This window comes from Dendrobates tinctorius, unplaced genomic scaffold (genome assembly GCF_039654945.1).
Source record: "Dendrobates tinctorius isolate UK_male_01 unplaced genomic scaffold, ASM3965494v1 ptg000014l, whole genome shotgun sequence".
In the NCBI taxonomy this organism is placed as follows: Eukaryota; Metazoa; Chordata; class Amphibia; order Anura; family Dendrobatidae; genus Dendrobates; species Dendrobates tinctorius.
This window is the reverse complement of record NW_027361682.1, coordinates 28086593-28103283: the sequence shown is the minus strand read 5'-3', so window position 1 is coordinate 28103283 and position 16691 is coordinate 28086593. Positions and strand designations below refer to the sequence as shown.

At 45.4% G+C, this 16691-nt stretch overlaps 1 protein-coding gene across 1 annotated transcript in view; it reads left to right on the top strand.

Moving 5' to 3' along the window:
* Positions 1-16691, top strand: part of SDK2 (sidekick cell adhesion molecule 2) — a 920082-nt gene that overhangs the window by 757648 nt on the left and 145743 nt on the right. The window contains exons 6-7 of the mRNA XM_073560296.1: positions 4241-4388; positions 6014-6147. Coding sequence (XP_073416397.1) covers positions 4241-4388; positions 6014-6147 — 282 coding nt within the window. The remainder of the gene's footprint in view (positions 1-4240; positions 4389-6013; positions 6148-16691) is intronic.

The following is a 16691-nucleotide window of genomic DNA, read 5'->3' as shown; positions in this document are numbered from 1 at the left end:
TTCATGAAACGAAACCCGACCACAGTGTGAAGTTGGCCATGCGGTCGGCAACCCAAGCGTCAAAGTCAGATTTCGCAGAATGCTTGCACGTGACTTTTTTCAGCCAATGAGAGAAGCGGAGCGGAGCGGGATCGTAGCTGGAGTGGGAGTGGGAGAGAGGGAGAGAAAGAGAGAGAGAGGGAGAGAGAGAAGAGATAGAGATTTCGCCGCCTCTAGGGTTAAAATTCATGCCAGGTGTGTTTAGAAGTCCTCCACTCACTGCCGACTTTTCTCCCCATTGACTTGCATTGGGTTTCGTGTTTCACGACTTTTCCCGACTTTTCCCTTTAGGCGGCCGATTTCGTTCGACTCGACTTTTGAGAAAGTCGGGTTTCATGAAACCCGACTTGACCCTAAAAAAGGCAAAGTCGCTCATCTCTAATTACCATATAATCAATGAAGCCATTCCATAGGAGAACAGGCAGGCATTATGGGGAAGAAAAGCCTAAAGCCACTACTCTCTTACTAAAGTGCGGGAAATAGTGCAGGCAAGGTACATAGTATATATAGGTGCTTACCCAAGTGGATGAATGTGCGCGGTGATCAGCCAGGACCGTGCCCCCATTTTTACCTGAAGTTACAACAATTTTTTCAATGGATTACTTACTCATCTCTTGTGGTATCCCACTGATGCTTGGCAACCACATTGGTGTTTGACTTTTTTGGTCATGCGTTGGTGTGATCTACTTTAGAAAATTTACTATGCATACATTATTGTGGATTGCTTAGGCTTTGGTGCTTATAACTTTGTGCAATGTTATCTAGTCCAGATTTTTGTATCCTCACCTAGACTCCACTTCTGCTACTATTTTGTTTAACTTTTATGGTTATTTGTGTTTTGTTTTTTTGTTTTTGTCATTGATTGTGCAATAAAATACATACTTTTTTATCTTTATTTGCATTATTATTTAAGGGTATTATGCTCCTTTATTTTTGAAGGTCTCAATTGTGTAGGGAGTCACCCTTGCTCTACTTATGAGCATGTTTACTATATTTACCCATGGTGTCGGCTTTTGTAAAATTATAGTTTCTATTGGCCCACAGGGAATCTCCCAACACCTGTACGGGACGTAATTTTAGTGTTTCCAGGGTTGAAGCACACAACCATCACCCATGTTAATTTTCTATCAGGCTGATAACACATCCCACTCATAGGCCTACTTACATGGCTTAGTAGTCCATACCACTGACGGGCAATTGTTAACTCATCGGGCCCAATAGTGGCACTCCAATAGGCAACCCATCTACAATTGTTTTCACAGGTTTCTCCCTCACATTTCCTAACCACTAGTCCACCACTTCCAATCCAGCAAGCTTCCACTCACCCTCCACCTCAGTGCAGATGAACCAGTAGCTCTACCCCATGACCCCGACCTTGGGCCATCACAGCGAAGTGTATTAATCTGACCAGGTTTAGTTACCCTTTTCAGCCATACCAGTCCTCTTTTATAGTTCCCCAGAAGTCTCAACACAAGACAAACATACATCAAGTCCCAGCCACATGCCATCCTCCACCTCCTGTCACAGACAGGTGTCCCCCAGTGCAGGAAAAATGTCTAAACCAGGTAAAATCAGCTGTTTGAAGTGGGTGCCTAAGGAGGTGGACATTTTTTTTAATAGAGTTATTAATACTAATCTAGAAAACACATATTTAACAACTTTCCAGTGTTCATGCTACAAACGAGTTATATCTAATAAAACAATTACATATTAGCTATCACCATGTGTTTCTGCCAGAGCTGAGGGAGTTATCATACATATTCATCATTCCCCATTCCCTATATTTAGATCTCAGCTCCACCATGTAATTAACGGAGCGCTGGAGGATTGAAGCTCTATCACTCACTTACACCAGACTGTAATGAGTAACTAATGACTCTGTCACCATTAATTAACATGATCTGACTCAAGTGCACATGGAGATTACCTGTATGTAGGGTGCACGCACCCCGCGTAATATATGACAGTGTGTGGATAGAAAATAGACTGTAATAGTCTTATCAAAATCAACATCGAGATCTCTGAGTGCAATGGAAAGTACGATTAGCAGATGACAGCAGTTGGATGTATCAGCACCTTTCCCTTAGGTGAAGCTGGCAATTGAGGGAACGAGCCCTCCAAAAGGATCTGTTATGGAAAACCTTTAAAAAACATCACCTCTTTGAGAAGACCACTGCACTGGAGCAGATCAGCTCCCTTATATTCTTTAAGAACTATGACGTCAATGACTTATCCTTATAATGTCACCAATATCAGATCAGTGAGAATCCCAACACCCAGTATCCCTACAATCAGGTGATACCATGTCCTGTGGCCACCAGAAGTGCAAAGCTATGTATATTGTGCAGTGGTCATTGTTGAGTGCCTGTCACAGCACTGTTGCAGGATATCATGGGGCTATAGGCTCCTTCCCTATCCCCAAAGCTAGGGGCACCGTAGCTATTCCTGCTCCCCATATTACTTCTGATGGTGAAGATGCCGAGGTCACGTGCCTTGCTGAGCTCCTAAATCAGCCCTTATCTATCCCCTCCCCCACCAAGAGAAGTGGGGAGTTGTAGTGTATAACAATACTCAGACCAGACTAACAAGGGAAGACGTACAGGTATAAATGACAATACCAATCATAGAAATATTTACTCACAAACAACAGAGTGGAACACTAGGAAGTAAAGGGAGGAAAAAAACAAATAGGAGAGGATTAGGAAATGCACACGGATAAATCACCAAGCAACAGTCTACTGAACAACACTCCAAACGACTCCTCAAACAATCACCACATCCAACTCCCGGACCAGGCAGTATGAAACTAACACTGGCAATCCCTGGTTGCCAGAGGCGAGTATATATAGCAGAGGGGAGTGGCCAACACAGAATAGCTGATACCATCAAAGCAGGAAAAGCCCAGGAGCTCTCAACTGAACAGATTAACCCCGGCTAGCATAAACCTGCACTGTTTAGTATGATGGTGAAGTGCTTTTAATTAGTTCAGGACTATGTGAAATCAGACACCTCGGTCTTCTAGCTCTGTTGCAGTAAACTCATGGCAGTACTTCAGCTAAAGGGGTTGTCCAACCTTGGGGTACAATTCTACAGTTACTTTATGTGACTGCAGAGTCGTGAATCCTGATAGTGTACATTCTGCGCACTGTGAGGATTCTCCAGTGCCTTTGACGGGGTGGGTGATTTGCACTTCCCTTTGCTGTGAGTGAGTGACTTGCACTTCTGGCCACATTCCAACTAGACGCTTCCAGCCTCGCTCAATTCATTTCCATTGATCAAAGCCATGCACGTCTAGTCAACACATCACGACATGTATGAAAATCACATACTTTCAGTCAAGCATGCACCGTTGTTACTGAAGAATCTTGACAGAGGGAAATGTACGTACTATGAGAATTCTCACTTGTACACTAAAGCCGGACAACCCCTTCATGCTTTCATTTAGAAGGAGCTATAGGTCCATCTACTTTATCCTATTACACTTTATCGTTGATCCATTGTTTGGTTAAGCAAAACATTTGCGGGCCCCGTATCTAGCATCCGATTCAGTACTCTGGTGGAGCTGACCATGCCATTACAAACTTCCACTCAAAGACTGGTATTCTGTGTGACTAAGGCCTCGTGCAGCATCATGATGCTCATCACAATGACGTCACATGAGCCAGGTAATCCAAATAGGCGCCCAAGATGCCGACATTTAAGCTTTGGATCAGGAAGTTTGCACTGCAATTGTCTGGCTGCCATGGAGTCCCTACCTGGACGCCAAGGTACTGCAATTGTTCTGCTGAATTCTAGCACCAGGTACGTTGGAAATATGCGCTGTGCAATATTTCTGATGTAAACTTCTGATTTATTCTACTGTAGAGGTGTGCAACGACACACATTATCATAGGCTCTAGATCTACCATGTAGTATATCTTTTTGCATGATTCCTTTGTATATAATGTTGTTATCAATAGCATCTACATTAATTTACCTATACCTTCCCAAAGTTTTCCAAAAGGGCACTTTTTGGCATGCATGAGGTTGGTAGGGTCCTAAGGACATGTTCGTTGTATCCTCAAGAAAAGCAAAATGTATATGCAAATGTAGTGTGGCTAGACCCTACATGTGTGGGCGTCTAGATATGATAATGTATTTTGTGTAGAGCGATTTATAAGAGCTAAAATATCTATAATCCTTTTGACGATCTCGTTTTCAGACATGGGGAACTTTGAAGATGGGGACACCTCCCTTGCTGTATCTCATGGGGATGCAGCGGTGATCACTGCCCCCAGCATCTCCAGTTTCCCCCAACCGCAGGTGACCTGGTTTAGAGATGGAAGGAAGATCCCTCCCAGCAACCGCATGTAAGTGTATGGAAAATGACACTAATCAACACTACACATGTCATAGTCTAAACACACATCCACCTAACACAAGGTTAACAGGACATTCAACCAGAGTGTAGGAATCAAAAAGGAGCAATAATTCACTCATCTCACCTTGGTCAATGAGGAGAGAGAAATTCAAATTATCCCATGTACATCTACATCTATCTTGTAACCCTTCCAACTTAATGGGGTTGTCCAGCTGTTCAATAGTTGTTCTAAGTCTAAATTAATTTTGGTAATTAATTCTGAATACCTTTAACCTGGTATCTCACCTCATGTTGTAGCTCCAGAACCTGCACTTCCACAGCAGTTCCGACACTACAAAGAGGTCCCTCAGTCTGTGATGTGTTGAATGGGGCTGGCTGTTTCGCTTAATTAATTTTGCCTTAGCTTCAGCCATAATGGACCATGAGACAGGCTTAGCTTGGAAACTGAACCAGCAACCAGCCCCATTCATCAAGTCACAGTCACTGAGACACAGAGAGGTAGAGGAAGCTAAGTCAGAACACCAGAGGAAGTGGGTCATCTGGGACAACAAAGTTCATGTCACCGGACAACCACTTTTAGGCTATGCTTAAATTGGAGGGTTTTTTTAGGAGTTTTTGAAGCCGAAAGTCTCCAACTCTTCAATCAAAATTTGTAGATTTTGGAATTCTGTTCCAAAAATTTCTAACTAAACATGTTAGAAGTAAACTTATTTGTTGACCTCAAACCAATGTGTTTGCAAAAATTTATGTAATTCTGATCTGGGTTTTGCAGGTGTTTAACAGATTAATTCTTAGGGCCTTTGCCTCTTTAATTGATATAGACTGTAGTAATAAACCGCATTTACAGAATCCCATTATGAGCTAGTCGCACACACGCTATCTTTGGCTTGGAAACACCTGTCTTGCGCTGAATCATCCAGGAATTTAGAAGTACTAATGAACCAGCGGCATATTCTGCCTTATCTACCTAATTGCAGAGAATTATTATCCAGATGATCTGGCAGCTGATCCCATGTGAGCGGGGCTGAGCGGGGAGATATCTACAGGGACTTGCGCCAGAAAAGCAGAGTGGAAAGGGTGTCAGGTCATTGAGCGAGGAGACGGGAATGTCATGTATCCACCGCCTCCAGCACAAGACCATATCTTGCAGGGAAATTCTGTTTCGGCAGCTCGGGCTGAGATTAGTGCCGCTTATCAGGATACCAGGTTTGCCAGTCCAGGATGGACACAAAAGCCTATACTTTCCTTTTTTTAGTAAGTCTCCAACACTGGGTGCAGAACGTAATCCTGAGTCCTTTGTAGGAGATTTTGGAAACACAATGAAGGGTAGTTTACTGTTGAATAACAATGCACTGAAGAAATGACCCATCCATTACATACTCTAGAAACAAAGTGGGGTTTCTTATTCAAAGGGACCCTAAAAGTAAAATTGGTGACTAATAAAAGAGTCGACATATTGAGGACCTAGCACATTTAGGACAGCCTATTTTCTGAGGATGAGTCTTTTCCTGAACTCTGTCTGCTTTGGACAAGAGTGAGAGTGACCACCATCTTTCCTTGGATATCAGAAAAGGTTGTTGTTTGTGATACATTTTTTTCCTTTTTCCAAAACAGTGCAATCACCAAGGACAACACGCTGGTGATCCTGTCCAGTGTAGCCCCCGATACTGGCCGATACTACGTGCAAGCCGTCAATGACAAGAATGGTGACAACAAGACCAGTCAACCCATCGCGCTGACATTGGAAAGTAAGTTATGGACTGGCCATTGGCCACTGTCTTTATTCTGAGTCCTATTTTCGTGTAGTGATACATTGGTATCTTCACCAAGATAGTGGTACTGTCACTAACTCTTACTAATAAGGCAGATCCGAACGTCATTCAAGGAATATGGAAAACTGGAAGTGCCGTAATGGAAGCAAATAATGATTGTTATCCATCAGATATCCAAAATAACCCATCCTAGTGTCGTTCTCTTTACTCATGAGCACCATGAAGTTTTTAAAGAGGTAATTTTTACAGATATGACAACACTATCGATCATTTCATAATTCTTTCCTGCCAGTTATAGGGACTTGGGAAATCTATCCTCTTCCTAGGATTAGGAGGGTATAGTGTGTGAACCAGTATAATTTGTGTTGCCCTTTTGCAGCATCCAGTTTGGTCCTTTTGAGCCCAGGACTCTCAGCCTGGTATCTCTTGGTTACCTCTAGCGCTTACTATACTCCGCACAATGCCGTTGCAGGATCTATTAAGTGAGATGCAAAAGTGGTGACTGGCTACTAGGGTGACCGGATCTCATATGGGGGGGAAAAAATGTCAGAATCTTGTTCGTCTGGACCCCACAAAACGATTCCCCTTTCCAGATATTGAGATAGCCAAAATTTGAGCTCGATCAAACGACGTTAACCCGTGCCGCTCGTCGCTCAAAGTTTGAAAAAATCCAAATTGAGGTATTTTAAGATTTAGGTATTTTGCATAGTCTGTTAGACTATAAAGAATGTGACAACAACATTGCAGAAATAGCCCTGACCAAATTTTCGAACCATTTGTGGTATTTGAATGCAGAGTTGGTGGGATTATCGTTTTTTGATCCCACCATTACAGACAATATAAAGTTGTTAATGGCTAATAAATTGCTCAGTAGCACAGATGAACCATCAGAGCACGCTAACCTATATGAGTTGATAATTTTACATAGTTATCTAATCTATTCTAGAGCTTTTGTTAAAGTAGTTTTTGAAACGTCAGAATATAATGCTCGGCATTTGCTTACAACTTGCAGGACATATTGCTTTTGTTCTTCATCTTTTGTCAGAAGGTCGTTAAAGTCGGTTACTTCCTACCTCTTTTAATTTTTCTTTCCTAACTTTTGGATTTACAACCCTAGCGTGCTCTGATGGTTCATCTGTGCTACTGAGCAATTTATTAGCCATTATCAACTTTTCATTGTCTGTAATGGTAGGATCAAAAAACGATAATCCCACCAACTCTGCATTCAAATACCACAAATGGTTCGAAAATTTGGTCAGGGCTATTTCTGCAATGTTGTTGTCACATTCTTTATAGTCTAACAGACTATGCAAAATACCTAAATCTTAAAATACCTCAATTTGGATTTTTTCAAACTTTGAGCGACGAGCGGCACGGGTTAACGTCGTTTGATCGAGCTCAAATTTTGGCTATCTCAATATCTGGAAAGGGGAATCGTTTTGTGGGGTCCAGACGGACAAAATTCCGACATCGATTTTTTGCGGTCACCCTACTGGCTACCATTGAGAACCAAAATGGATGTCAAACCAGGGCAGCAAAAATGAATTTGTCTTCTGTGGTGTAGTGACCATTGTGTCCACTAGGGGACGCTGTGTGGGTGTCCCAGGACAGGCGTATAAGCATTTCCAGTGTCCTGATAGGAGTAGGATGCTGAATGATCATAATGTATCTCAAGGTGGGTGGCCTTGAGATGAAGGCTTGCTTATGTGCTGATCAGCAGAGCTGATCTTTCGTTCCAATGTGTCAGGGAGAAGCCTTCAGGTGAATGATGAGACGGGTGGGATCAATCATCTACAAATCCACCCAGGGGTGTGTTTAAGAATGCCATAGTAAAGTGTATATGACTGTGTGTGAAGGACCTGTGATGAGGTCATAGCCATGTGACCCGGTGGGCGTGGCTACGGACCATATAAGGTGGCCAGGGTAGGTCACATGGAGTGAATGCTTGGACCCGGTTGGTCCGTTTGGAAGGTCTCGCTGGAAGATGTGTTTGCCTTCCTGAAGGACGCTGTGTTTAATGGCTGCAAGTGACTGACAGTTCCCAGGGAGAGGGAATGAACGTATGCGGCGTGGTGAAGCAGCCATGAGGTCACCCTGACGGGGTGAGAACTGTGAGGCTAGAAAGCCTACGTAATGGACAGGCTTAACAGAGTGGAGCTCTGTCATGGACGCTATGGCCTGTTTCACACTTCAGTTGTTTGACATCAGTCAAAATCCCCCATTGACCTGCATTAGCGGCAGATTTTGACAGATGGTCATCCGTTGGATCCATTTTTTGACGGATCCGCCAAAATTTTGGCGTCCGCTGACTTCAGTGGACGGACAATGAAGTTTTTTGTTTGCGTCAAAATAGCGGATAGCAACGGATCTGCCGCTATCCGCCATTCGTTATAATGGTCGCCTATGGGCGGCGGATCCATTGCCAACCGTTTTTTGACGGAATCCGGCAACGGATCCGCTTTTTGACACTGAGCATGCCCGGAAGAATTTCCTTGCCAGAAAGTTAACCCCAAATTCAGTTCTGGCGGCAGAAAAATTCTCTCTCTCCTTTTTCTCCTTTTCCCAGACTCATTTTCCTTTAAATTTCAGTCAGTCACTACTAAAGCGGATCCAGGGCCGCATCATCCATGAGCCAAGGTGAGAAGTCAGCTCAGGCGGCACAGAGTCTCTGAAGAGAGGGGGCGGCAGAGCAGCTTTGTCCCCTGCAATCAGATAAGCTGATGCCGTGCTGGCTGCAATGCTGTTTGCGGTGATTGGTGACGAGCAGGGGCGGGCTGGGCGGGTGGCAGGGAGGCATATGCCCCCCGGGCCGCTCCCCCGGGCACACACGTGGGCCGGCAGCTTTCTCTGAGCTGTGCATAGCTGTCTTACCTTGACAGCTGCGCAGCTCTGACTCACTCCCTCCGCCCTCCCTGGACTTCTGGTCATGTGACATGGCTGTAGCTAGAATGTAGGGGCTCCTTGTAGGTCCTGACTACAGCCCATACAGTCTAGCTGATTCACTGCTGAAAGTGATACAATGTATGGGCTCCTTCCAGGTACAGCGTCTGCCATGACAAGAGGAGCTGCAGCTGTGCCTGTTGGGGATCACTGGTGAGGTAAGTATGAAAAATGTTTTCTTTTTCTTTATCAAATGAATTAAATGGGTGAGGGGGCTGCAAATGATGGAGGTGGGCTGCCAATGGTGGAAGGGGCTGCAAATTGTGGAGGGGGCTGGAAATGATGGAGGGGGCTGCAAATAATGGAGGGGGCTGCAAATAATGGAGGGGGCTGCAAATGATGGAGGGGGTCCCGGAAATGATGGAGCAGGCCTGCAAATGATGGAGGGGGTGCTGGAAATGATGGAGGGGGCTGGAAATGATGGAGGGGGTGCTGGAAATGATGGACGGGGTGCTGGAAATGATGGAGGGGGTGCTGGAAATGATGGAGGGGGGCTGGAAATGATGGAGGGGCCTGCAAATGATGCAGGGGGCTGCAAATGATTGAGGGGCCTGCAAATGATGCAGGGGGCTGCAAATGATTGAGGGGAGCTGGAAATGATGGAAGGGGCTGCAAATGATGGAGGGGGTGCTGGAAATGATGGCGTGGGTGCTGGAAATGATGGAGGGGGGCTGGAAATGATGGAGGGGGTGCTGGAAATGATGGACGGGTTTCTGGAAATGATGGAGGGGGCCTGGTAATGATGGAGGGGGTGCTGGAAATGATGGAGGGGGCTGGAAATGATGGAGGGGGTGCTGGAAATGATGCAGGGGCCTGCAAATGATGGAGGGGGTGCTGGAAATGATGGCGTGGGTGCTGGAAATGATGGAGGGGGCTGGAAATGATGGAGGGGGTGCTGGAAATGATGGACGGGTTGCTGGAAATGATGGAGGGGTGCTGGAAATGATGGAGGGGGTGCTGGAAATGATGGAGGGGGGCTGGAAATGATGGAGGGGGGGCTGGAAATGATGGAGGGGGGGCTGGAAATGATGCAGGGGCCTGCAAATGATGGAGGGGGGCTGCAAATGATGCAGGGAGTGCTGGAAATGATGGAGGGGGTGCTGAAAATGATGAAAGGGGGATGCAAATGATGGAGAGGGTGCTGCAATTTGCAAATTATGGAATGGGGCCTGCAAATGTTGGAAGGGGCTGCAAAGGACGGAGTGGGGCTGCATATGATGATGTGAGGGAGGGGATAGGGGACTGCACATGAACGAAAGGGGACTGCACATGAAATGGGGGGAGAATGGGGGACTGCAAATGATGAAGTGAGGGGGTAAGGGGGACTGCAAATTATGAAGAGAGGGGGGAAGGGGGACAGCGAATGATGAAGTGAGGGGGACTACAAATGATGAAATGAGGGATGGGGACAGCAATTGAATTGAAGGTGGGGGATGGGGAGAACAAATGAGGACCTGGGGGGGAGCAAATAATGAATTTTCAGGGTGATGGAAGTAAATGATGTATTGAATGTGGGGTAGAGCAGTTGATAATGAATAGAGGGTGGGAGAGAAAGACATGACAATCAATTGGGCGGAAGGGGCATATAAATATAATGAATTGGGGGAGCGGGAGGCACATATTGGGGGACATTGAGGATGCAGTGACTGGTAATGAATTATAGGAAGAGTACAGGGGCTAATTAATGTATATATTTATTAGGAGGGGAAATCGCTATTTATTGTTGGTGGGGGCGCAGTGGTGAATTATAATTTATATTTGGAATGGTGGATTATTATATATTAATGGTGGGTGCACATCTGTATTTAGATGTGTAGTGTAGAAGAAAGGGGAAAAATGGGGAATGTGCTCTGGAAGCCGTGCTCAAGGTAACTTTGTGTTATTTTATGCAGAGACGAGTCCTGGCTGAAATAAATGATGGCGGTCTGCCCTGCATAAAAAAGAAAAGCAAAGATGAGGGACATCAGCTGGAGACGTCGCTGGTGAGTCAGTGTGCTACCTGTACACTGACACTATACACTATAACCTGTTCACTGTGCACTATATACAGAGCTTCTGTGTATAATGTCACAGGTAACCACTGTATTACCTGGACACTGACACTATATACAGAGCTACTGTGTATAATGTCACTGGTGATCACTGTATTACCTGTACACTGACACTATATACAGAGCTCCTGTGTATAATGTCACTGGTGATCAGTGTATTACCTGTACACTATACACTATACACAGAGCTCCTGTGTCACAGGTAATCACTGTATTACCTGGACACTGACACTGTATACAGAGCTCCTGTGTATAATGTCACTGGTAAGCTCTGTATTACCTGTACACTATATACAAAGCTCCTGTGTTTAATGGCATTAGTGTTGTGTATTTTTTTATTAATGATCTGTATTGTAGTCTTCGGTCACTATATGGTGGTAGTGTTATGAGTTCATTTTCTCCTTCACTTCTGATGTCTGATGAACTCCCTCTGCTGGTGAAAGGAGGTAGTGAAATTGATCTGGATGGGAAGAACCTGTCATCTGAACAGGTGGAGTGTGATTGGACATCCGGAATTTCTGAGTGGATATAAGGCAGCCGACGCCATGCAGGGTTGCTGGTGATCCTTTCTGCTCTGAGCTCTGGCATCCAGTTTAGTTCCTGTCTACTAAAGGCTAAGTTTTTGCTCTGCTATTTTTCCATGAGATTTTGTCTGTTTACTTAGTGTTTGTGTTCAGCCTGCCCTGGTTGGGACGGGCTGAACTCCATTTTTGTCTCTGATCAGTTGATCTCTTTGCTCTGTCTTCAGAATATACCTGAGTGCTGATATAGTGATTTTGAAGTCTAGTGACTTCAGGACTTTTTCTATCAGACGTGTTGGACATTATTTTTGGCAGGGTGTTTTGCGTGATTGCAGCCAGCATCTTTTCTGTCCTTTCCTATCTAGTTAGTTGGGCCCCATCATTTGCTCAGCCTGTCTTTCTTTCTGTGTTTGTGTTTTCATCTGTTTTTCACCGACAATACATGTTGGGGGCTGTCTATTGCTTTGGGGTCTGCTCTGGGGCAGTTTAGATTTCCCCTTTCTTTCTTTAGGCTTATTTAGCTCTCCGGCTGTGACGAGGGGTCTAGGGCACTGTAGGAACCCCCCACGGCTACTGTTAGTTGTGGTGAATAGGATCAGGGTCAGGGGTCTGCAATCCGCTAGCTACCAACCTCTCCGGTTTTCTGGACTTAGCTTGTGTTTTTGTTTTTTCCTCCTCCGGTGACTCATTCATAACAGGTAGTATGTGATCTGGTTATGGTGTGGCGGTATTTCTCCCTGTATGTGGTATTATTTGGCACTATGTGATGGTAATATGTGGTCTGGTCATGGTATGGAGGTATTTGTTCCTTATATATGGTATTATTCGCTCGCTATGTGGTGGTAATATATGGTCTGGTCATGGTGTGACAGTTTTTGTTCCTTGTATGTGGTATTAATGGTCATTCTAAAAAATATATGCGACTCATTCCCTTAAAGAAAAATAAATAAAAATAAACCTAAAAAGAGTATTGGATATTTTAGGAAATGTTTAATAAGTAAGAGTAGAATATGGCCCAGCCAAAAGAGTCTACCTTGTTGTGGTGGTGGCTTAAAAATTCTTTTGGCCAAAACAAAAGCTGCTGGTTATGTATGTGATCTGGTGTTTGCTGGGAACTGTTAATAGATTGGTGAGGACGTGGTGTAGAAGATGAGTTTTTCCAAGAGCGGGCGGTGGGACTGTGGCAGGCTCGAGGTGTGGAGGCAGAACTGGGGTGGAGCCTGGGTAGAGTCTCAAGGGGTCCCAAAAATTTTGCCAGTATGGGGCCCCAGAATTTCTAGTGGCAGCCCTGACTGTAATCATGTATTTGTTCTGCAGGACTGGTATCGACCAATATATGGTTCCGGTAAGGTTGGACTAGTGCTCTTTTTAGTAGCTTTTGTTTTTTTTATTTATTTAATAACAGCTTAATGTGTTTCGGTCATTATGTAGTAGAAGGTGTATGGTGGTGTCATTGGTCTGATTAGAGTGTTTTGTTATGTAAAGGTAATGGTCATATTATATTATGTATTCGCGGTGTGGTGGTGATGGTAGTGGGCATTGTGCAGACGTATTGATTTGGCCTTTTATAGTAGTAAAATTGATCATATTGGTCTTTGCATTGTGTGTTTTTGAGTAGCAACAGTGGTATACTGTAATTATATATACATGCTATTTTAAATGGCTAAAGGTTGGTCTTATGGGGAGACATGCTTTTTGGGGCTTGGGCCCTTGAGCTTTAAGGACCCTGGCAATGCCCCTGCCATATTGTGTGTTTAAATGTCCGTGTTTCTGGAGTTGTATGTTTGTAAGTAAGCTCAGTTATGGTACCATATCTAAGCAGTAACCTTGGTTCTGATACTGTATTGATGTAGTAATCTAGATTCTGGTGCAATATGTATGCCATAAGCTTGGTTCTGTTTCTGTATCTTGTAGTAGACATAGTAAGCTCTGTTCTGCTTCCTTATCTCTCTAGTAAGCTCGCATTGCTCCCATATCTCTGGAGTAAGCTCCGTTCTCCCATATCTCTGGAGTAAGCTCCGTTCTGCTCCCATTTCTCTGGAGTAAGCTTGGTTCTGCTCCCAAATCTCTGTAGTAAGCTCGATTCTGCTCCCTTATCTCTGTATTAAGCTCTGTTCTGCTCCAATATCTCTGTAGTAAGCTCGGTTCTGCTCCCTTATCTCTGTAGTAAGCTCGATTCTGCTCCCATATCTCTGTAGTAAGCTCGGTTCTGCTCCCTTATCTCTGTTGTAAACTCGGTTTTGCTCCCTTATCTCTGTAGTAAGCTCAGTTCTGCTCCTTTATTTCTGTAGTAAGCTCAGTTCTGCTTCCATAGCTCTGTAGTAAGCTCGGTTCTGCTTCCATACCTCTGTAGTCAGCTTCCTTCTGTTACAATATCTATGTAGGCAGCAAGCTTGGTTCTGCTCCCATATCTCTGTAGTAAGCTCAATTCTGCTCCCTTATCTCTGTTGTAAACTCGATTCTGCTCCCTTATCTCTGTAGTAAGCTCGGTTCTACTCCTTTATTTCTGTAGTAAGCTTGGTTCTGCTTCCATAGCTCTGTAGTAAGCTCTGTTCTGTTCCCATATCTCTGTAGGAAGCTCGGTTCTGCTCCCATATCTCTGTAGTAAGCTCGATTCTGCTCCCTTATCTCTGCTGTAAACTCGGTTCTGCTCCCTTATCTCTGTAGTAAACTCGGTTCTGCTCCTTTATTTCTGTAGTAAGCTCGGTTCTGATTCCATAGCTCTGTAGTAAGCTCGGTTCTGCTTCCATACCTCTGTAGTCAGCTTCCTTCTGTTACAGTATCTATGTAGGAAGCAAGCTTGGTTCTGCTCCCATATCTCTGTAGTAAGCTCAATTCTGCTCCCTTATCTCTGTTGTAAACTCGATTCTGCTCCCTTATCTCTGTAGTAAGCTCGGTTCTACTCCTTTATTTCTGTAGTAAGCTTGGTTCTGCTTCCATAGCTCTGTAGTAAGCTCTGTTCTGTTCCCATATCTCTGTAGTAAGCTCGGTTCTGCTTCCATATCTCTGTAGTCAGCTTGCTTCTGTTACAGTATCTATGTAGGCAGCAAGCTTAGTTCTGCTCCCATATCTCTGTAGTAAGCTCTGTTCTGCTCCCATATCTCTGTAGTAAGCTCCGCTCTTTTCCCATTTCTCTGTAGTAAGCTTGGTTCTGCTCCCATATCTCTGTAGTAAGCTCCAGTCAGGGGGGGCATCATTTTGCTGTTCGCCTCAGGCAGCAGAGAGGCTAGGTTCACCCCTGAGCGGATCTGTCAAAAAACGGATCCGGTGGCATCTGTTTGTGCCACAACGGAAACGGATCCATTTTTTCACAACCTGGCGGACTTTTGACTGACGTCAAATAACTGAAATGTGAAACAGGCCTATGCTGTTGATATGAACTTTATGTTGCTGGTCATGGTTTATGATGCCTGAATAAACCGCATGAACTGATGATGTTTTATGGAAAACCCATGCCGGATCTGATTATTTGGCTGCCAATCGAGTGTCCCCAACCTTGAATGATAGCGCTACCTTACAATTGGTGGAGAATGCAAAGGGCAATGCTGTAGCCTTGTTGCTAGGGGCTACGGACGAGGTCTGCAGAATTCGGTTGCTAAGGGCAACGGTTTCCAAAAGCACATGTTGCAGTGCTGGCAACTCTGAGCCTGGAGGGCTGACGGTCTTGAAACCCATGTGATATACTGACCGGGGTCAGTGGAAGAGACGTATAGGACACCTCTGCGGTAGAGGGGTCCGAGAACCTGCGCGGCCAGCAGTTGACGGTCGTGAAAACCATGTGATATGCTGACCGGGGTCAGAGAAAGAGACTGGTGATTGCTATAGGGTGCCTCTGTGGATAAGAGGTACCCGAGGACCTTAGTGGCCGACACAGGTAACGGACAGGTGTTCGTGTTGTACTGACTGGGGTCAGTGAGAGAGACTGTGTACCTGGAGGGTTCAGTGTGCAAAGGTCCTGGAGGGTCAGTGTTGGGAGGTTCTGGGAGAAGAATCGGATCCCTGGAGCACATGTGACCTTGGACCTGGTGAGGCGTGAGTGTTGGGCAGTCTCAGGAGGAGACGGATGTCCTGAATAGCACCCGCTGAGCCCCTGGACCTGGTGAGGCCGGTGTGTTGGGAGATCCTGGGAGGAGGGTCGGCTCCCTGAATAGCACCCGGTGTGCCCTGTGTGTTGGACGGTCTCAGGAGAGGAGACAGACGTCCTGAAGAGCACACAGACAGGACACATGAGTTTTGTGTTGCATGTGTTTTTTTTTTTCTTTTCCCTTTCAAGTCAGCCTGCGGTGGCGCAGTGCGGGTCAAGAAGGTGACAAGCGGCTAGCTGTAACTCGGCGGGGTTACGAAGGTGAGAAGCGGCTTGCTGTAACTCGGTGGGGTTATGAAGGGGACAAGCGGCTTCCTGTAACTCAACGGGGTTACGAAGGTGACACCAGCAGCTGTGTGTGAGCGGCAGCCGGTGGTGTCGGAGATCGGTGACAGCAGGAGCTGTGGTGGTGCCAGCAAGGACTTGTGTGGTATCGTAAAAGACATAAACTGTTTTGGTGTGAACTGTGGTCTAAGGAGACCTGTAGAAAGGACATGGGGAAATCCCAAAAGGGGGCGGTGGCCCAAATCGGGGTGGTAGCCCAAAAGGGGGTTGAGTCCCAGAGGGGGCGGTGACCCAAATCGGGGTGGTAGCCCAAAAGGGGGTGGAGTCCCAGAGGGGGGCGGTGACCCAAATCAGGGTGGTCCAGAGAGGGGCCAGTGTGTCAAAAGAGGAACAGCAATGTTCGTGTATGACTTTTTCAGAATGTGGGATATTCTTTCCAGATAACGATGAGCCACAGGTGTGTACCGTAATGCTGCACCGAGAAGGAGTCTCAGGTTGGTTGGACTCAAAGAGTCAGGTGACTCTGACAGGAACTCCTCTCACTTTCTGTCTGACCGAGAAAATGGTCCAGGTTCGCTGTAAACATGGGGTCACTGTGAACTATGCGGTAGACAGAGTAATGTTTGAGGGGTCTGGGGG